Source organism: Zerene cesonia, chromosome 7 (genome assembly GCF_012273895.1).
Source record: "Zerene cesonia ecotype Mississippi chromosome 7, Zerene_cesonia_1.1, whole genome shotgun sequence".
Lineage (NCBI taxonomy): Eukaryota > Metazoa > Arthropoda > Insecta > Lepidoptera > Pieridae > Zerene > Zerene cesonia.
Genome location: NC_052108.1, coordinates 4,034,830 through 4,056,506, shown reverse-complemented (window position 1 = coordinate 4,056,506; position 21,677 = coordinate 4,034,830). Strand labels below are relative to the sequence as shown.

The following is a 21,677-nucleotide window of genomic DNA, read 5'->3' as shown; positions in this document are numbered from 1 at the left end:
GAGCGCCTTACACGAGTCGCTATTGCAGACTGACTTAATAAGTCATAATTGAAGACGGTCGTGTAAAGCGCTGAATCAAGATGTACGGCTAGCCCGTACAGTACTAATTCCGAACCATAACGCTATTTAGGACATTGAAAAAATAGCGTATATGTGTAGTGTTTATGGGCGGTGGTGACCACTTCACATCACATCATGGTGGTTCACCCTTTGCTTGCTCTACACGTTAAAAAAACAACTGCCATACAAGTTCACCAGCCACTTTCGGACAAAGGATTTAAATTTTACATCGCTTAGTGTTTTTTTTTGTTTCGTTCCTTGTTAGTGCTTCTTGATCGATTGATGAAGCAATCAAAGCAATATAAGTATATTTACTTTAGTCTAGTCTGTTTCTAATCATGTTTGGGATACCGCCGGTATCGCCTAAACTTTGTAATAAATTAACTTATATAGTGTCTTAAGTTATGTGCACTAGTAAATATACGACATATGTACCTCATTTCAGCCATTTGACGAATTGCTTCAGTCACAATAGATACCCCAAGATCGCTTGCAAATAAATTGTCGTATTCGCTTGTATCTTCATCATCACCTAAAACGATAACAAATAAAAATAAATTTCTCTATGAACTTTTATTTAAAGGCCTTCTTTAATGCATATCTAAAATGTTCTCATGTTTACTTTTAAACATGTCGCAATAACTTACTTTTCGAAGTATCAATTTCAGGTACATCTAATCTTAAAGCATCATTCAATTCCAAAACTGCGTTTTGTAAGTCTTTGATCGGCTCCAAAATGGAAGTCAGCTCATCAACTTGCTGTGGTGTTAAACTCTGCAAATTTATAAACACATAGAAACATGCCGTCTAATAAACATTTGTAGTGGCAAAATAATAATATAAGAAAAGTGCTTAAATTATGACTTCACTCCCTAGTAAAAATATGGTTTGTCATTCTCAATCTCATATTTAATTTATTTAATAAGTAGTATTAGAAAGTGTAATTAATTAAATATTGGACCAACTTGAAACAAACTTCTACATTCCAGAATGTATCCATTAAAGTATCTGACAACCTCAAGCTACAAGTAAAAAAGTCGTCAAATCTAACTTCGGTAATTTCATCGAATCAACGCTCGGTTAATCGCCAAAAAAACATGGCAATCTATCTAAGGTTTGCAATTTTACACCAGAACAGCTTCTAAAATTATCCCAAGCATAAGTTCGACCGAATGTTGAGTACTGTAATCATTTATGGGCTGGATTAGCGATCGAGCATCTGGCATAGCTGACTCGAATTTAACCAAAAAGAAGAGTGAACTACTTAGTATACACTACGTAGATCATAGACGTAAGATTGCGTATGTAATGTAAAAAAAAATGATGTGCCGTTTATGCTAGAACGATGTGCCGGGCATGTATATCATTATATTATGAAATCGCTCATGTAGTGCGAGTCCATGTACGTATATGTGCGTGCTCGCGATGTGTACGTGTGTGGGCGCGTGGGTGCGTGTGCGAGTGCGTAGGTGTGGGTAGGTGCACGTACCGGCGCGGGGTCATCGGGCGCGGCGGCGAGCAGCAGGTGCAGCAGGCGCGGCAGCAGGCGGTGCTGCGGCGCGGCGCACGCGAACAGGCGCCGCTCGAGGTCGGCCGCGCCGGCCGCGCTGGCCGCCCGCTCCCAGCGCGCGCCCGCCGCCACCACGCGCATCGCGTCCGCCGACAGCTCGCACTCGCCCAGCTCTGCGCGTATAACATTCATATTTACTAATCAACTGTAGCTATCTACTATTTCAAAATATACTTAAATACAATATACAACATTATACATTATAACATGGATTTTTTTAAACGCTTTTCTAGCTTTTCTAAACAATACTTAAATGAGAAATGTGCACATAGTATCCAATAAAAAATTATACTGCAATATTTTTGACAATACATAAAAACACAAGAAACATTATTATACACTTTATGTTGAAAATCATGGATATAAAACATTAAACATGCTAGGAATATTACATATTTTAAAAAATCCATGGAATGTTTTCGCTTAAGAACCACAGGACAATTCTTTGGCATCATTGTTATGTAGCTATTTACATATTATGTAGAATTAAAATGTAAAATTGATATTGTTTTAAAAGAGCAACTACAGACTTTCTAGCCGGCTCTTCTCTGTAGAAACTGCTTTCCGAACCGTTGGTAAATGTTAAACCTATTTAATGACGATTCAATAAGAAGTCTAATTGAATAAATAAATGTTTGAGTTTTAGTTTATCATGACAGTGTCAAGAGTGAGAGTGAAATAAAGTTATTATAATAGTGAAAGACTCTAATTACGTCAACATATAAAAATATTTTTTTTTTTATATACAATACCGGAGTCACCTACCATCGGGTATAGATATATCTGGGGAGAGCATCATCCGTTCCAGCGGCTCAAGCTCTCTCACCAGCGACACCCCCGAGCGGCGCACAACCGCACACCACCAACCATTGTCGCTTTCGCTATTCTAATAACAAAAAACAGATTACCAATTGTTATCAATTATTTGGAAAAATCAAAAAATCGTATCAATATATAAAACAATTCCCAAAATAGTTCTCTGCATAACAGAACAGCACACAACATAAAATTTAAAACTATACATTAGTAATAGTCTAAAATCTAACTGTTATATTAAGGAAAGTAAGAAAGTTGTATTAGTTAAACCATTTATAAATTAAGAATGAATTTTAATGATGCCTTGTTAGTTTTGGTTCTTTCAGCCAGCAGCGAGAGTATGATAAAGAAGATGGAGATGTTTTCTTTTACATTGCTAACTAAAACTTACATGATTAGTAACCATCAAGCCTAATGGTTTTTGCAATCCCTCCATATACTGCATACACCAACTGTAGAGGTCTGACCAACATCTGTTAAAAAAGATAAACAAATGTTATTAAAGATAAACAAATGTATAAACGATTGATGTAATATCTGGTATTACTAAATTAGCTTTTCGCCCCAGCTTCGCACGTATGTTTGTAACGTTTTCAGGAAAAAATTGCTGATTTGAACTGTTGAACCAATTTCAAAACTTGTATGTACCAATACATAACCTATGTCACTCAGTGAAGTTGAATCTTCCAAGAGTAAAACAAGTTTTGAAATTGGTTCAACAGTTCAAATCAGCAATTTTTTCCTGAAAACGTTACAAACATACAAATTTCCTCTTTATTATATTAGTGTATTGTCAAGTCAAACACAAATAAAACAAATAAAAAAACAAAGAATTGATAGATTCATACTTATGCAACAGATGCGAGTGGTCAGGTGCCGCTGCCCTTGCGGTGAGATTGCGTAGTCGCGCTTGCACTGCGTTCACACAGGCCTCTCCCAAGTCATTCTCGATAATTTGCTCATTACCACCCCATGTGCGGCGGTATATCTGATAATTGTAGTTATTTCTTGCATTAAGGCTTTATTAAGACTAATTAAAAAAATATATGTTTTTTTGTTTTGAAGATCGATTGATGTAATATCTGGTGTTAAAGGATGTGTATTTTTTTTTAATAAAAGGAAACACCTTGTAATGAAAATTGATTATTAAAAAATCTGGCGTTCGTATTTCTTTCAGCATTTTTCGATATTCCTGTAAATCTTCAGATTTAATTTTATTCTACCATGCGTTGTTAAAATATTGACATAAAAATATAACGCACATGTATTGCCTAATACAAAAATAATATATAAAATAACACTTACCACTAGAGCTTTCTTAATAACAGAAAATGGGAATAGACCAGGGGCCAACAAACGATCGCGGTATTGCTGATGCGAGGATAATTGGGGAAGAGGAGACAATGGCTCTTTGGATGCTACTGCACGCCATGATACTTCTGGACCTATAGCACTACCTGTGAATATAATATACATAATAAGAAATGAAAGATGTTTTTACAATATGAGACAAGATATGGAACTTACAACATTGAAAAACAAGAGCTTAAAGTCAAGGTGTTAAAAAGTCAGCTTAAGTTAAAAAATACATAAGACAATGTTGCTTAGAATTAGATCAAAATACAAGTAGAGTGTATACTGCGCAATGTAGGTGTGAAAACAAGTTTAAATCATATTTTCCTTACTTGTTATTACAGCATCCCCATCTGGTTGCGACCACAGTGCCCAAATGACATGACTGTTATCACCATAACCAATAGTATAATCAAGGAGATCCATCTGAAATTAATTTAGATATAATTTAAATGTGAGATATTCAGTTTTTTTAGCTTTCTACACTAACGAAATCCGTAAAATTGTATTAATGTTACAAAGTACCTGCGGTCCAAATATGTGACAAATCTGTGAGAATTTAACACCAGCAGCTCCTGCATCATGCATCTTCATAACAATGAATTCAGACTCATTTGGGAATGATAAGTATGCAACCAGTATTGTGCTTCCATCCAAGCCAATTGTACTTTGAAGCATATGACCATGTGCTGCAAAGAAAATCACACATTAAATAATAGAGGAACTAACACTATTTTCAACACAAGACAAAATTTTACTTTAAGACAACTTACTAACTTAAGAGAAAAAGACCAAATACTATGAATTTATTAAGGAAAAATAAATATACTTACGAAGTGGCTTTGGTTTTGCCAATGTCTGTGATAGTGGAGCAGATACAGAAATTGGGGCTCCACCCTCATCAAAATGCCAAGCTCGTAAACATGTGTCCCCACATATTACTATTGCTAGTCCATTTGTGAGCACCACCCCATAAGTCTCTATACCATCGGTGTTGGTTTTCCCTCTGAAATTTTATGAACACAGCATCATAAGCGTTATAAGCAAGTTGCTGACATTAATATTAATAATAATATTCAGTTTTATAGAAACATTGTATCCTTACTATAATAACAAAATACCATTATATATTTACAAATTTATATTGCCATTTAAACCATGACTACAATGGAAACTTGCATTGGATGAAAGTTATATTATATACCTCAAAGCACCAGTAAGGCCAGAAAGAAATCTTGGTACATTTGATTCTCTTTTCAAAACTGTTGTAACCGCTGCACCTGTAACTGGAAGCTTCACAAGTAACAAACCCCCTTCTCCACCATAACCAAACGCCAAAGCAAAAACTGCCTCTCCATTGTCTCTTAATATTGACGAACAAGAATGAGCCACGCCCGTATCTAAAAACAAGTCATTTCATTTTATCCAGCAATATTTCTTTATATTACATTCATTCTATCATATGTTAAAAATAAAGATTATTATACTCACTAGAAATAGAATACTGATTGAGAATATAGTAATTATTTGGATTATTTACAGCACTAGTATCATAAAATATTGATGTAGTTGTATTGCTCAGAGAACCAAATGTAGACTGAAATAAAGACATGTTAAAATTAATATAATTCAAATAATATATATTTAAATAGTAAGTAATTTAAACATCATTATTACCTTTCTGTCCAAGCTCTCAGGATGAGGAAATATTAGTCTGTGAACTGATGATACTGTGGCAGCCAAAATTATAATTTGTTGAGATGATTTTCTTTCATAGAATGATATATTATTCAATGGTGGTGTCACAGGAGCTACTTTACATCTTAAATTACAGGCTGACAAATTAACATCCAAAGAGGCTTCGGTTAATTCTATAGAATCTGACGTAGTTTGCCTGCAAAAAAAATTATATCTTAATTTTTAATAAAATGAAACATATTAATTATTTCAATTAAAATCATACCAGTATATAAATCTATTCCTTGTACTAGACTTATCAGACTCCTTGTACCAATAACCACCAGCTTTTTGTGGCAACTTTATATCTTGTAGGGTACTATGAGTACCACCTGTGGGCATTGAAGAGGTTACAATAATATTTGTAAACTCATGACACAATAAACACCCTAGTTTGTACTATAAAATAAAACACACCTGTGTTAAGAACAATTTCTTTCCATTTTTCGGGTAGATTATGATTTGGAGTTATTTCTTTAAATGTAACCGGTATCGCATCTGCAAACTCCATTTCTTTTGATGTATATTATTAGATCGAGATATCTTTTAAAGCAAGTATATTCTGAATATGATTTTATTAGTATCAAAGATATTAAAAGTTCGACTAAGTCACAAAATTACGGTAATACATAAAATAAATAACCCGAACGACCACCGAACAACACATAAAATCTGTAGATTTCAAAAGTGATAGATGACAACTGACAAATTCAGCAGTGTTACCAACTCTCAGAAATATTTACCCCTAACTCTAAGTCAAAACCCCCTAAAACTGCGTCAATTATTTGAAAATCCCCCTAAAAAATAATATTCAATCAAAATAATATAATAAGTAATATTCAGTAATATTTGTCAATGTTTTTTATTTATAAATTAACTAATACATTAAAAATTATGTCAGTTTCCTCTGAAGAGTCAGAATTTTTAAAATCATACATGTTAACATTGTAGAAAAATATAATTAGGTACACTAGATGTCACCCAGTCCTAAGTCATTCGCTAGGTGAAAAAATAAATTTTATTGATTATTGCATTGGATAGCTCTATTATATTCAGAATATTATATATTCAGAAAAACCCTAATAATACCCCTAAACATATAAAACCCCTAAAAAAATCCCATTCCACTAATTTACCTCCTAAATTTGGGGGGAAAACCCCTAAGTTGGGAACTGGTGTTTGGTATTATACCAAAGAGTAAATTACAGATTAAGAAGTAAGAACTAGTCACTACGTGAGTAAGTTAATATACATGGAATGTATTATACTCAATGCGCATTACTACTCTTTGGTGATGCAAAGATATATTTCGCCTATGTAAATACATAATTGTATCACATATAATATAATACTTGCTTTCACTCCCCATCAATTTTGTAAGTTGGTAGACGCAAACCATTATTATACTACTCTTTGACGCAACCCGTAGTACTATATTACTCTTTCGTCGCTACTCAACCCATGGATATAAAGGGTGAACAGATTTTACATGTTGAGATAAGGTTATAGGTAACATTTATCTGTGCGTAAATATTATCTATTAAATAATAATCTTGATCTGTCCGTAGTGTATTTCTTACTCTGTGATCCCTACTATTTCTGTGCATTGAATGTTGAATGACAGCGTCATTGGTCGTTTGTAATTTTTTTGTAATTTACTTTTAGGGCAATTTAGGGTTATTTTTAATTTTAGGGCATTACAGTTGATTTAATTATATGTTACTTTGTCTCGAGAAAAATAAATCACCTTATTATTAGCCCTATTATATTTTTTTTTCAAAACAAAATGTGGATTTTAAAGCTGGATACAAATTTATAGGTTTGTACGCTATTTCATTGATTTTTATCTAAATTTTATCTTATTTGATTATTATAGCAGATTACATATTGAATTAGGATATATTGTTGTGTGTATCGTATTTTCACGTTTCAAATAATTCATTAGAATAGATTATCGCTTTCGTATTTTAACAAAAAATAAAAATGTTTTTACTTGCCTAAAATAAAAAGATTAACTTAAACGCTGAAAACAAAGTTTCAGTAAATATTCAATTGTTAAATTGTTTATCATCAACAATTATTGAATGTTTATATATAGATCATTTGAAAATGGTTAAAAATCAAATTTTTATTTTTGTATTTGAAATTTTGTGTCAAATTAAGTACGTATTATATATTTTAGTTTGGATGTACTAAAAATGTTTGCATTTTAGGGAATTAGGTTTTTTACTTATGTCTGTCAGAATTGTTTAGCCAAATTGATGTTATACTTTATATTAATATTATCAGCGGCAAAGTGGCGGGTTGTGAGCACGGAGCTAGCGGCGCAGCCTCCGGGGGTGGGCGGACGGCCGACACCATACGCCGCGTGAAGGTGAAGATGTCATCGGTGTCTGCACAGGGCGTCGTGGAGCGCGCCTCCGCAGAACTATCGCGACGCATCACCGGCCTCGGACTTCGTGGCAGGAAGAGATCACCTGGCGTTGTCGAACGAGTTGCAAACGCACTATGCGGTCCCGCCACCTCCGCCCCCAGAATACCGCGCAGACGCCGACCCGCACCTCGGCCGCTTGTTTGGAGTCAGTTTATTTTAGAAGAAAGATTTCTTGAAAAATTTTTCCTTTACTTTAATTCTAATGATAGGAGAACGCTTGCTCAAGTTTGCACTAAATGGAGAGATATTCTATATTCCTCTACCCGCTGGTGGTCGGGTCTTGTGGCAGTTGTAGATTTTCGTGAAAGTAGATCAGAATCAGAATGTTGCATGCAAAGGTTTTATAATTCAATTGTTAGAAGAGGTATTCGTGGTTTGGTTCTCATAGCTGCTTCAGATGATGACATCAATGAGTTCATTAGAATATTTCCACTATCAGCTAACCATGTAAATGCTTTAAGCTTGAAGGGCTGTACAGTAACAGACAGAGGCTTAGAATCTATTCTGGATCATTTAGAGGTGTGTATGCATTTAATTAAACTAATTAACATAATAACATATCCAATAGCTTATTCTAACAATAATGATTGATTTTTAGGTTCTTTTTGAACTTGAATTAACTGGCTGTAATGAAATAACAGAAGCTGGTATATGGGCATGTTTAACACCAAGGATTGTTTCACTCACACTTACTGATTGTATTAATATTGCTGATGAAGCTGTAAGTTTTTCAGACAGATTTTTAACTGAAATATTTATACATGTAGTTTCCAATAGAAATAATCATTAAATGATATAGATTATTAAAATCTGACCCTCAAACATTTTAGTTTAGTGAGTACAAAATTACAAAATTAGTCAGTACAATAGGAAATATAGTAAATCTAAATATAATTATTTTTTTGTTTCTCACATAGGTTGGGGCCGTGGCACAACTCTTACCATCTCTATATGAGTTCTCATTACAAGCATATCATGTCACCGATGCAGCACTGGGTTACTTCTCACAAAAGCAAAGTGCATCATTAAGTATATTGCGCTTACATAGTTGTTGGGAGCTCACTAACCATGGAGTTGTTAATATAGGTAAGGAAATTAAATATTGAGATTGTTCAGTTCTGTTGAAACCTAACCATATTCACAATATATTTCGACACAGACTCCAAAAACACAGCAAAGGCTATATTGGAAGTCTGGAGTCCATGTTTTATGTGATGTATGAGTTGTTCAATAAATAATTTCTATTTTATTTATTGTTTTTTTTATTTTATCAGAAAAAGGATTTGTGTTTTGACAGAAAATTTGTAGAAATAATTTCAGATTATTAATCTAAACAACAATATTATCACTTTGTATATCTATGTTTCCAGTGCACTCGCTGCCCAACCTTACTGTGCTATCATTGAGTGGGTGCAGCAAAGTAACCGATGAAGGAGTGGAACTAGTGGCGGAAAACTTGCCTCGTCTTCGTAGTCTGGACCTTAGCTGGTGTCCTCGAGTTACTGATAATGCCTTGGAGTATATTGCCTGTGATCTCAATCAACTTGAAGAGTTAACACTTGACAGGTAAACTAATTTTATTTCAATTTGATAAAAAAAATACCTTAATGATGCTTTGAGCAGATTATTATTTTCTAAACAATAATTCTTTTAATCATGTAACTCATGTCTTATGCAAATTTTTAACAATATATATAGGTGAAAACAACACAAAATCGTTAAATAAAAAAAAAAATTCCCGCCAGGTGCGTGCACATAACGGACATCGGCGTGGGTTACGTGAGCACGATGCAGTCGCTGGTGGCGCTGTGGCTGCGCTGGTGCTCGCAGCTGCGCGACTTCGGCGTGCAGCATCTGTGCGGCATGCGCGCGCTGCAGCTGCTCTCGCTGGCCGGTACTGTATCACACTGCACTGCACTACACACCACACTGCAGCACATCGGCGTGGGCTACGTGAGCACGATGCAGTCGTTGGCGGCGCTGTGCGACGCGCGGTGTGGTGAAATTTACCCGTGCTTATTAACAAACCATAAATATTCATACACCAAATTAATGCATTTAAGAGTCGAACAAACATCAAATATTCTTCCCGCTTTCATATTTATGACACAAAAAAACTTAATGATGACCTTAACGAGTTAACAAGGTGAAATGGTTTTACAATTAAAAATCGTTACCTGAGCTCGGCGCGCGAGCCGTATCAACCGAGTACCTGTAGTGCCGACGGAGCTGTAACTAATGAATCAAAATTATTTTCTGTTTTAGGGTGTCCATTGCTAACCTCCGGTGGATTGTCGAGTCTGATCCAACTGCGACAACTGCGCGAACTCGAGCTCACAAACTGTCCGGGGGCTTCGCCTGAACTGTTCGACTATTTGCATGAACACCTGCCGCGATGCGTCATCATTGAGTAACTTACCATTCGCTTGTGGCCAGGGAAACATTGTGAAAACTACGGCTGAATTTCGCGACTAAAAACTCAGTTATGCACCGTCGAAAGTCAAGTGAAACAAACAATTACTCTGGAAAAATGGACTAAGCAATTGCAGCATTCGGTTTGCGAAATCCCGCCCGAAATTTTCTATAATAGCCATCCCAGCCAAAAGTACAATTTGTATTTAATATATTGATTACATTACCAGATTTACACTTTATGCTGAAATGTTATAGTCAATTCATAGAGTTTGTGCAATATGCCTGTAATTATATTCAAATATAAGACTAAACAGAATCTCGAATGATATAACGACTATTTTCGATATTATATTTTATAAGCTTCGTTATTACTACGCTGTGCTGATAATTATTTCTCTTAAAGAAAAATATGCGCAACTCAAAAGTATTATTAAAGTAATGGGCGGTCCAATTTTGTTTACGACGCATACTACCTTTGTAAGTTGTCAAATAAGCTTTTTTTAATTAAGTATACATATTTTGTATATTATAATCCTAGCAAAATCTGATTTATTTTACTGCAATATTTTCGTAAACTCACAAATTTACTATTACAGTAATATTTGTTTGCTCAAGTTTCTCTCAAATACATTTTATTTGAAATCATTAATACTCCATGAATAATTTCGTTGCTATATCCATATTTCTGGATTTTTCGTAAAACTTTTATCTTTTTATACATTATGCGCATCTATTGCTGCTGAATTTATATTATACTTATTGGAGTATATACAAAGATTATTTGAATCTTTCATCGATAAATATTAATATAAAGTTCATGAATACCTTACCCTACTCTGTAAACAATATGTTTGGTTATAGAAACATTGAACTATAACGTCTATTCTATTTTACTTGAAAAGATAATAATTTAGAACGACGCCCTTTTATTAACATCTTTTACGCTTTAAAATTTAATTGAATCAAAGTCTAGTCAATGCATTTTTAATATAAGTTTGTATTTGTTTTATATGATTTTTACTTTTATTTTTACGATTTTATTACTATACCGTCCGAATCTTATGTACAAGTGTGTGTGTTTGTGTGTGTGAATTACACGTAAAGAGAAAATATGTAAATTTACCATAATATAATGTATTTACATACTCATAAATATAAAAGCGAAAATATTAGTTAAACGAAAAATGCTTCTCGTCATTATTGTATTGATTACAATTATAAATACAAACCAACATTTTAAAGCCTTTTTATTTTATGTGGAATAATAGTATGCAAACTATGCAAATTATTCTTAATTTTGTATCATTTTATTAAAAATCTTAATATTAATAAAAATTATATAGATTTCATTAAATAACGAATTTCTGGAGCAATATTACCAGATAAAAACTTAATTGTAGTAGATAGATGATAAAGTTGTATATTAGTATATACAATGAAGTTTAGCTAATGCAATAAATAGAATGATAGTTGGAAATTGAAGTCGAGGTACATAAATTATAACAAACACAGCATTACGAGTGTTTTTATTACACATAATATATTGTAGTATACATTAGAGTAGAAGTTTCAAGAATTGCTATAATTATTTTGAAAACCTCACATCCTTTCCTCTTTAGAATTTAGATGTGAGAGTCTAATTTTGTTATTATTTTAGATGTAGATTGACCATTATGTATATAGTTGTTCCGGATATAACATTATTAGACTGTCTATTAAAATTATCTCATAATAGATATTGCATTGTTGAGAGACGTATGTTATTTGTACCTTTATGAAAATGGTTGTAATTAAACTATTTAAGCAATACTATGTAATTCTTCTCTATTTAAATAGTATTCGCCTACAGATGCTAAATCACAGTCTAATAAAATGTTCTGTGATTTTTTCAAAACAAGTATTTGGCTTGTCTTTTTTGCATAACTTATATTGTCTTCACTGTGTGTGTTAAATCTATATTTTTGTATGTGTGGTAGAAATTAATTAGACATATAATGATTCAGGTCTTTTATTTATTTGTAAAATTATGCGTGCCATTATCACTTATTCTGGTCGATTGTTTAGCCCTTGTTACAAAACACCCACCTATATATATATTTGTGTAATGGTTTGTGTTGCAGTGTAATTAAGTACTATAATTTTGTGTTTGTATGATTTCTGTATAATATTATAATTTATAGTCACCTTTTATTTGTATAATACAAAGTGAGATGTTATAGTGCAATATAGATGTACTGTTTTATTAAGTGTTTTATTTATTTATTTTTAAATTTTAACAAAGTCGCCATTGGAAGAACGCTCCTTAGCGGTACGTTTTTTAAATGGTCGTACCGAGAACAAAATTAGATTTTTTGATGGTGTGGCCCATATCCTTTTTCTTACCCTTCCCAGTCCTTTCCTTTATTCCTCTCGTTAATCCTTTCTTAGTCCCTTTCTAATTTGGAGTCTGCAATCCATTTGTAAAAGCGTAAGTCTTGCAACTGCAAGTAAGGTCAGTTGACCTTACTCCAAATATTCATGGGTGGTGGCAGCGCTTACCATTGCCGACGATGACATAAAAAAATGTATTCTAGATCAATACGATACATGCGCAATTACAAAAAAACTTTACAAAAAGTTTTAGGTTGTGAAGGTATAACAATTAGTTGAAATTTACCACGAAAAATTTGCGAAAGTTTTAAATTTGCCATTGCTCAAATGCCTAAGATCCTAATCCTGAAATCGTCCATCTTCATCTTATAAAACCAGAAATCATTAAAACCCTTTCAATTGTGCATGAGTTACAAGTAGTGTAACCAACATCCCAATCTAAGCCACAGAAAATAATACTATAAATGAGCTAATATTGTGAAGAGGAAAAATTGTGTTTTGTAATTTTTTCACACAAAAATTACTGGACCGATTTCAGTATCTCCACTGAGCGAAATGAGCTATACATTTTTATTAAGTTTTCAATCTGGGTCTAACGGGACGGGAGTCGGTACGAGGGAGCTTCCTAATTACAATAAAGTTTATTTTTACTTTTTTGGGTTTCTGTTGTATTAACGAGAATGGAGTATAAGGAGTTTATTAGTATCATATATACAAATGAAACAAATTTTGCAGGTACTTTTGTACGATTTATTTCAATAACACAGTCTTACAAAACTCAAGACAACAAATGGACATTAAATGCTGGTAACTTTATAACACTTCTTATAATAACATAATATCATCCACATCAAATCAAATCGATGTTTCTAATATTATTTTTATAGGAAATGTAAGACAACTAAAATACAATTCTAGAGTGTTTGAGAAAGTGCCTATTGAAATTACCTTATTATGTAATATGATTGATTAGTAAGCAACTAATTGAATTTCTAGTAAAACTAAACATTATATTACAGAAACATTTTTGAATCAACACAAAGTATGAGCACCATAGCGTACTAGCTACAATATCGCAAAAGAAGTCTTTATAAAGATAAATTATAATTTATACATTTATACAGTTTTTGTCTGTTATGCAAGTTTTGGTGCATTGTTATATTTAAGTAAATGCTAAGTTTAATTTATAATAAAGTGAAATAAATTCAAGTGAATATAATTATCCATAATATTGTTATGGTACGAAGTTTTTGTTTGGTGAATAAGGTTTAATTTGTAAATAACAAAAAAACAAAGTATTTTTAGCCAATCTTAACTCATTAACTTTTCCGTAATAATTTTCTATGATACTATTACAATAATTAACAAATTAGATATAACAGGTAAATATCAATACAATACTTTATTATGTCAGAAAATAAATTAAACTTATACAATGTTTACCCAATTGAAAATAATGATGCTTTGTTATTTCGTTGTAGCTTTCAGTCTTGTGTTATAGATTCTGAAACAATGTTTTTAAATTTAATTCATAATTCTTTACAAATACATATTGCGAAGGAGACTGGAGAGTTCGGTCTAATTATCATGCTGTAATAAACTTTGTAAGCAAGGATTGAGCAATCTCGAAAATGTGCAGGTTCATGCCACTGAAAAGCGACTTTTAAAGTATTGTGCTTGATTGGCGACGCGAAGCAGATTGTTTCCTTTGTTTGGTTGGTTTTCCACTTTTTACTTAATTTTTGTTGTCTCATTTCTGAAACGACCTACTACAACGGATGTCTGATAAGGCCGGCGGACGGTACTATGCCATCCAATTGAGAATAGAATTGTCATATTGTCACTTCGACGCTGTTAATTAAAACCGATAAATAAATCAAAGTTAGCAATAACGTTTATATTTAAATCCTACTAATATTATAAATGCGAAAGTTTGTAAGGATCTGTGTGCGTTTGTTGCTCTCTCACGCAAAAACTACTGAACCGATTGCAATTAAATTTGGTACGAAGACAGCTGGACAACTGGAATAACAAATAGTCTACTTTTTATCCCGATATTCCTACGGGAGACGGACTTACGCCGGTGAAACCACGGGGCGCAGTTAGTTTTATATATGGGTAACAGGTATCTATCTGCATTTTCATATATGAATGACTATTATTGAGTGTGTGTGTTTTGTGAGTGATGACGACAGGATGATGTGGGGCGCGGCGCTCACCGGTCAGTGGTAGGGCTGCAGGTAGGCGGTGGTGGAGGCGAGGTCGCGGCGCAGCCAGGCCGCGTTGAGGCGCACGGTCTCCAGCGCCTGCTGCACGCTGCGCTCGGTGCCGGGCGACTTGTGCGTCGCGAAGAACTCCTCTATCTCGCGGGCGCTCGCCTCCGACGCGAAGTTCTCCGTCGTGGACTTCACCAGGCGCGCGAGCAGGAAGCCGCCCTGTTGTGGGATATTGTGTGAATCGAAATTCTATTTTTTTCTTCGCTTTTAGCGTTGAAAATTCAAAATAACAATTAAATATAAAGGGTGTCAATGATTAAGTGTACTAAGATCAAAAGATCGTTTAGGTTTTCATACGATGACTATGAAAAAAAGGTTTATAGCACGCACATTCTTTTTTGTCTGTTTGATATTGTTTTATATATTTACAAAATTTAATAGATACCTGGTAACGATCCATGAACTCTTGCCAGTGGTCTTTGAAGAACTGCCAGGCCAGATCACGTCCATTCCTGCTCACTGCCACAGAAACGATCACAAACACCGTGTCTTGAGAACGAACTTCATCCTGAAAATATTTTTTTTTTACGTTTTATGGATTTTCCTCTAAAAGCCGCAAGATTTTGTTATATCTTATTTGAGGACTGCAAAGTTTAAATAAAAAAAAAACGAGCGTATCTCGAAACGCCCGACAGGAGTGATAACTTAAACAAAGTATGGTTAATTAGTAATTAGCGAGAGGAGCCTGCCTACCTCTGGCACATACGTGAGCGAAAGAGACGTTAGACAGACTGGCACAGCAACGCGTTACGTAACAAAGCGGTTCACCCTCCCTCAAGAAGTTATCACCTCAAAAGCAATGACCGCTTTAACCAGCAGCCGTACGTATGCATACTAACAGAGATAGCAAACTGGAGCACGCGGTTGAGCAGCGCGGGATCCTTGACGGCGCCGAGCGCGCGGCTGATGCGGTCCTTCTCCTCGTGCAGGTCGGCCGCGCGGTACAGCTGCAGGAAGCGCTCGAACGTGTCCGCGTCCGCGCCCGCCAGCACCGCGCGGTAGCACGCCGAGCGCAGGTCCGCCGGCAGCGGGCACGCGCCGCTCGTGTGCTTCTCGAACCTGCGTGCGCACGTCAACGTTATTTTATCAGCCGTTCTCCAAGCGGAAGTGGTGTACAATGAGTGTGTGCTTTTCACCCGAACCACGCCCGGTAGACATTTTTCTGCTAGGCTTTCAATCTCTTAAGTTATTTTTCGGATGAATTCAATTTTAACAAACAAAAAAACTGTTCAAATCCGATCAGTTAGCTTACGATATGTGTTATGAAAAATCGGGATAGTGATAAAATAAACATAGAAATAATATTTTTTTAAATCCATTAATATAAATTCATTTCACTGTCGACAAGTTATTTATGACAGTATAAAAGCAACAAGTTACATAATGTTCACACTCACTAAAACTCACCGAATTTTAGCCTCTTTTATTGTGTCAGGATCTTCAAAACTGATCATCCTGTTGAGCACCAAACTTCTGAGAAGAGTATCCAAATGACTCTCCTTTTCTTCAGCATCCCAGCCCAAGCGCTTAGTTACATTGGCAAATAGTTTGCGGCCGTAATTTTTAAGAGGTTTATCGAGAGCCGTGTGTGAAAATAGAGCGCTGAGTTTCGATAAGCAATTCGCTATCGATGACCAAACGGTGAAATTGGTTTCATTGCTGAATGCTTCCATCAGTTTCAGTGACTAAAAATATAATGTAAATACAATAAAAATAGTATAAGGAAGTTAGTCACATCAGAACATTAATCCTTATCAAAAAAATGTAGACGCTAAATGAACTATATCTATTAAAGGCTGCCATTTTTGTAAAAAGCCCAAAAATGTAAAAAATTATTTCGTGCTTTTTATGTTATATGAATATTTGTCATCATCGTTTATTGATAATTTCAATTTATATTTCTTTTTTATACGTATGCCAGCTACGACTGACAAATCGTGAAGATCATATTTTGCAAATTAATTTTATTCGTTTATAATTTTATATGTTATTTGCGTGTATAATTTGAACAGGATAGCAATATAAAAATGTTACATACCTCGTTAGTGTGTGCATGCCCCGCCTGCACAAACGCGAAGCAATCGTCAAGCAAACCAAGACGATCTAGAGGCGGCAAAGATCCATCACGAATAGCGCCCACCAAACGCTCCAATAAAGCTGGCTCATACCGCGTGCGGTAATATCCAACCTGTAAGACAATATAATGATAATTTAGCATATAGTATTTATTTATTTACTATAATATAGTATACAGTATAATAAACAGCTGCATAAAACAAGTATATGTAAGAAAGGGTAACTTAAAAACAGGTTTTACACTTAGATTACATAATGAATACTTACAGTCCCAGGGTTCAGTTTGACCCAAGAATCCTCAGCCACATTTTCCAATACAACTTCTTGTGATCGTTTATCCAGAACTGTTGAAAGTGCCACCTGTGACACAGAAACTTTGTGAATAAGGATTGATTTTGTTTTTTATATAATTAATGATATTTCAATATTCACATACAGTTATATATTAATTAATGTACTACATTCAGCTGTATGTCCACTACCATCTCTAATGAATAAGTATTCTATAATTATTAATTGTTGAATATTTTTTTTTTTTAATACAATACTTTTGAATGTGATTGTTTTCTTTTTAAATAGTGAATAAAATTGCGCGAAAAGCTACGCAGCTACCACACTTAAAATAAAACAAGGCTCAAATACTGTAATCAAAATCTTTATCTAATGCTATTTAAATTTATAGTACTCTAGATCAACTTCATCTACAAGAATAATAATTTAATAAATTATTTACTTTACTATCTTTTAACTTATATTTTTCAACAGTAGGAAAAGTAGATGCTGATTGTTTTGCAAGTATGTTAACATCACATTCACATATTTTATGTACTGTAGTCTGTTCATTTGATAATTTATCTGGTGACTGTTTCTATAAACAGAAATTAATGATAAAGAAGTGCATATCATATTTGTTCTTGATATAAAATGTAACAAACGTAACACAAATCTGTTGAGCAAATTTATGAAATATTTTTTTAATCATCAGTATAATCTACTACTTTTTCGTAGTATTTATAAAATGCATATCAAACTATAAATGATAAAAATACATTTGGCACTGAATCAATGCAAAAAGATATGTATCATCAATTTAATCAAAGATAACATGAGCTTATCAATTGAATGAGGAAATGAACTTGAAAAACTGGGTCAATAATACTTCAAATCTATAAGAGTTATCTCAGATACCAAGTGATTTTACCTTTGAAGGTTGCTCCTGTGTAGAGATAGTGATGGGCACCATCCATATTATGTCATCACCTTGACTACCATCAGCGCAGAATTTTTGCTGCGTCAGTTTTAATACACGATGGGGCCCCCTTTGCTCTGAACTAACCTAAAAGTAGGAAAGCAAATTTTCTACACATACTTTTTTGGTGAAGATTTATTCTTTAAATAATGTTTGCAATGCTATACTTGTAAATTTATTGCTTTTAGCAATAAAAAAAAACTTTATGCTTCTTTTAAAATGATTCTAAACAATAATATGTATTTAAATCTATACGAAATAAGGCTTTACAGTGTTATTAAATATATAAAATAATTCATTTATTTCAAAAACACTATAATATCATTTACTCACACTATTAGAGATAAGATAAAGCTATTGTTTTCTTCATAAACAAAAATAAATTGTATATGCAAGGTTTATCAGCAAAGTTAATTTTAGTTAGCCTGTAAATTTTATTCATGTAACTTTTGTATTGAAAGGAAACTTGGAGACTTGAAAGGATTGAATTTTATATGTCAGTTAAAAAAAACAATGTTGAAATTTGTCCATGATCACTTTACTTAGCAAAAAAAGGTTAAGAACATAAAATATGACTGAGACAAATAATTTTTTTTTTTTTGTAATAGAGGGCAATTGAGCTGGTGGTTTGCCTTATTTTAAGTGATCATCATTGCCCATGAACATAAAAAGAAATGAGGTAGTGCCTCTGAAAATATGTATACTAAAATGTTAATCAACAGAATTTAACATACATTTTATTTTATAATTATCTCTTAGAAACAATGAACCATTGAAATATACATAAGCATAATTACAATGGACTGAATCACTTCAACTTTGCCACCACATAACAATGGGTTATAAACACAATAAAACAGTTACAAATTTAATTACATACACACCATTGCCAAGCTATAGTTATATTGATTCATTGCTATTATAAAAACAATTATATTATTAATTTTAAGAAGACAATAGTAAATAAATAGTAAATTTAGAAATCAATGCAAATAAGAAATAATTCAGTTTAAATACTAATTTTGTTTTACCTGCACCATCGGGAAACCCATTTGTTTGGTCCAAGTTGACATGACAGCTCCTACAGGCTTATTTGAAGCTTCTTCAAGTGCTGCCCACAAATCTTCGGTGAATGTGTTTTTGTACTATTTAAAAATAAATATTGTTATTAATATTATACAGAAAGATAAAGAAAATTTGTATATAAAAAAACTAACCTGGTGTCGAGTGAGATAAATATTCATGCCTTTGCGGAAATCATCATCACCAATGTATCTATGCAACATCCGAATAACCGATGCACCTTTGTTATATGAAATATCATCAAATATTTCATCTATCTCTGATGGATGACCTACAGGGACTTCAATTGGATGTGAATTTTTCAAACAGTCCAATTCTAGCGCTCTGAAAGTTTATTACACTACATATAGTTGTGTATTTTTTGTAAACAAAACAATGCCAACACAAAGTTGAATGACTTGTATGTATGAACTTGGCGGCGCTCCAATTTTATTCTTCAATGAATTTGCAATTTTCATTTCAATTTAAATTAAAGTGTTACAATAAAATTGAAAATCATTATGGTGATTTAGCCAACTTGATGCTATGTTTAGAATCACTATATATAGAATCGTGTACTTAATAATGAATTAACTTACCTTATGTATGTCTCGGTCACAAACTGAGTCCATATATCATATTCTGGAAACAGATGATTGACGCACAGGAATTCAACAAATGATGCATAACCCTCATTTAACCACAAATGCGTCCACCATTCCATAGTTACCAAGTTACCAAACCACTGGTGAGCCAACTCATGTCCTACAACCAAAGCTATCCACTGTCTTCTCACAGCGGAAGTGTGCTCTTCATCAACAAGAAGACAAGTTTCTCTGTAGGTGACTAGACCCCAATTTTCCATAGCTCCTGCTGAAAAATCTGCAATAGCAATCAAGTCTATTTTTGGCAATGGATATGCAATATCAAAGTATTCCTTATAATAAGGAAGAACTTTAGCAGCCACTTCCAGTGCAAACAATCCCTGTTTGCTTTTCCCCACTGGGGTGTAAACACGTACAAGTACTCCATCATTAGACTTTTTCTCCACATAATCATACTCTCCCACCACAACAGCTACTAAGTATGTAGACATGATTGGTGTTGTATCAAACTGCATTACTTTATTATCACCAATTATTTTCTCTTCTTTAACTGGCATGTTAGACAATGCAACTCTATCAGAGGGCACTTCCAAAGTTATATCAAATGTAGCTTTGATAGCAGGTTCATCCCAGCAAGGAAAACATCTTCTAGCATCTGTGGCCTCAAATTGAGTTACTGCTGCATAGCGTTCTTCGCCACTAGGAGTCAAATACTTGCTTCTGTAGAGGCCTTTCATTTTATCATTGATTTCACCAACAAAATCGCAAAACAATGTTGCGGTCCCTTCAGGCAACTCATTGTCAAATACGATAGTAGCTGTTTCATCTGCTGCATCGACTTTAACTTCCACTGGATTAAGTGTAGTAGCTGCTCCACCTTCATCATATTGGAGTTTAACACTCTTGAACTCCAAATCTAAGCTATTGAGCACAATTTCTTTGGTAGAGGTAACAATCTGAAATTTAGCGCGTCGTTGTTAGTACGTCACATGGAAACTAGGTATTTGTAATAACTAAATGATGAAATTTCCTCTTACCGACACTTTCACCCTAGTAGAGCCCGTAAATGAGAATTTTTCTAGATTAGGAATTAAATGTAATTCGTAATGTTTTGGAATAACATTTTTAGGAAGTCGTTGAAACGGTTTGTTTTCTGGCATTGTCACTTTTTCTTTCAATATCGTAAATGTGGGCCGTACGCAAGAGAAATACCGTAATGACCGAGTGACAGAGTGAACTCGCACTCCGATTGCACCCGCACAGCCAATACGTACCCCCCTCGCACGCCCGGTACCCCACTCTAAATAACGGTCTATGCTACGTAACAATTTGCAATGGCGACTTAAGTTTCGTTGATAAACATATTTGCCAAATAATTGTAAATGAACAGAAGAACGCAAAGCATGTAAAATTTGTAATGACATGGAAAATAATTAATTATCAAATAAAAAGAAATAAATTTGAATTCGCAGGCCGTTTTGATTTTCTCAAATGATAAAATCGATGTCATTTCAATGTGTCTGTCCGTCACTTCACGTAACTTGACAATTCTCAATCTTTTAGGTTATGTTTAGAATTTAGATAGTTAAAATACATTATTAATACACTAGCCTGTCCCGGGTCCTCTGTATCGATTTCGCCCGGGTTGCATAAC

The 21,677-nt window shown here is 33.9% G+C and overlaps 2 protein-coding genes across 2 annotated transcripts; one reads left to right on the top strand and one right to left on the bottom strand.

Annotated features, from left to right (window-relative positions):
* The first annotated feature begins 7,170 nt into the window (after positions 1 to 7,170).
* On the top strand, positions 7,171 to 12,627 carry LOC119840755 (F-box/LRR-repeat protein 16). Its single transcript, XM_038367488.1, has 7 exons — positions 7,171 to 7,355; positions 7,826 to 8,489; positions 8,569 to 8,691; positions 8,888 to 9,056; positions 9,341 to 9,536; positions 9,716 to 9,864; positions 10,236 to 12,627. The coding sequence occupies exons 2-7, from the start codon at positions 7,917 to 7,919 to the stop codon at positions 10,382 to 10,384; spliced, it is 1,359 nt and encodes a 452-aa protein (XP_038223416.1). The 5' UTR covers positions 7,171 to 7,355; positions 7,826 to 7,916; the 3' UTR covers positions 10,385 to 12,627.
* An 855-nt stretch (positions 12,628 to 13,482) lies between these two features.
* LOC119840752 (puromycin-sensitive aminopeptidase) lies at positions 13,483 to 21,519 on the bottom strand. Its single transcript, XM_038367480.1, has 12 exons — positions 21,061 to 21,519; positions 20,018 to 20,979; positions 19,574 to 19,763; positions 19,388 to 19,501; positions 18,309 to 18,443; positions 17,375 to 17,467; positions 17,070 to 17,219; positions 16,439 to 16,716; positions 15,871 to 16,090; positions 15,417 to 15,539; positions 14,975 to 15,190; positions 13,483 to 14,259 (listed from the first exon to the last, which is right to left on the bottom strand). The coding sequence occupies exons 1-11, from the start codon at positions 21,445 to 21,447 to the stop codon at positions 14,978 to 14,980; spliced, it is 2,865 nt and encodes a 954-aa protein (XP_038223408.1). The 5' UTR covers positions 21,448 to 21,519; the 3' UTR covers positions 13,483 to 14,259; positions 14,975 to 14,977.
* Positions 21,520 to 21,677: the final 158 nt, after the last annotated feature.

What these genes read in the sequence shown, in the direction of transcription:
- LOC119840752 (XM_038367480.1), bottom strand. Translation starts at nt 21,447, where the DNA reads ATGTCATTACAAATTTTACATGCTTTGCGTTCTTCTGTTCATTTACAA. An exon ending in TGCTCCAGTTTGCTATCTCT is followed by an intron (nt 15,540 to 15,870) that starts GTTAGTATGCAT and finishes AAATATTTTCAG; the next exon opens with GATGAAGTTCGTTCTCAAGA. An exon ending in AGTTCATGGATCGTTACCAG is followed by an intron (nt 15,191 to 15,416) that starts GTATCTATTAAA and finishes ATCCCACAACAG; the next exon opens with GGCGGCTTCCTGCTCGCGCG.
- LOC119840755 (XM_038367488.1), top strand. Translation starts at nt 7,917, where the DNA reads ATGTCATCGGTGTCTGCACAGGGCGTCGTGGAGCGCGCCTCCGCAGAA. An exon ending in CCATGGAGTTGTTAATATAG is followed by an intron (nt 9,057 to 9,340) that starts GTAAGGAAATTA and finishes CTATGTTTCCAG; the next exon opens with TGCACTCGCTGCCCAACCTT. An exon ending in GCAGCTGCTCTCGCTGGCCG is followed by an intron (nt 9,865 to 10,235) that starts GTACTGTATCAC and finishes TTTCTGTTTTAG; the next exon opens with GGTGTCCATTGCTAACCTCC.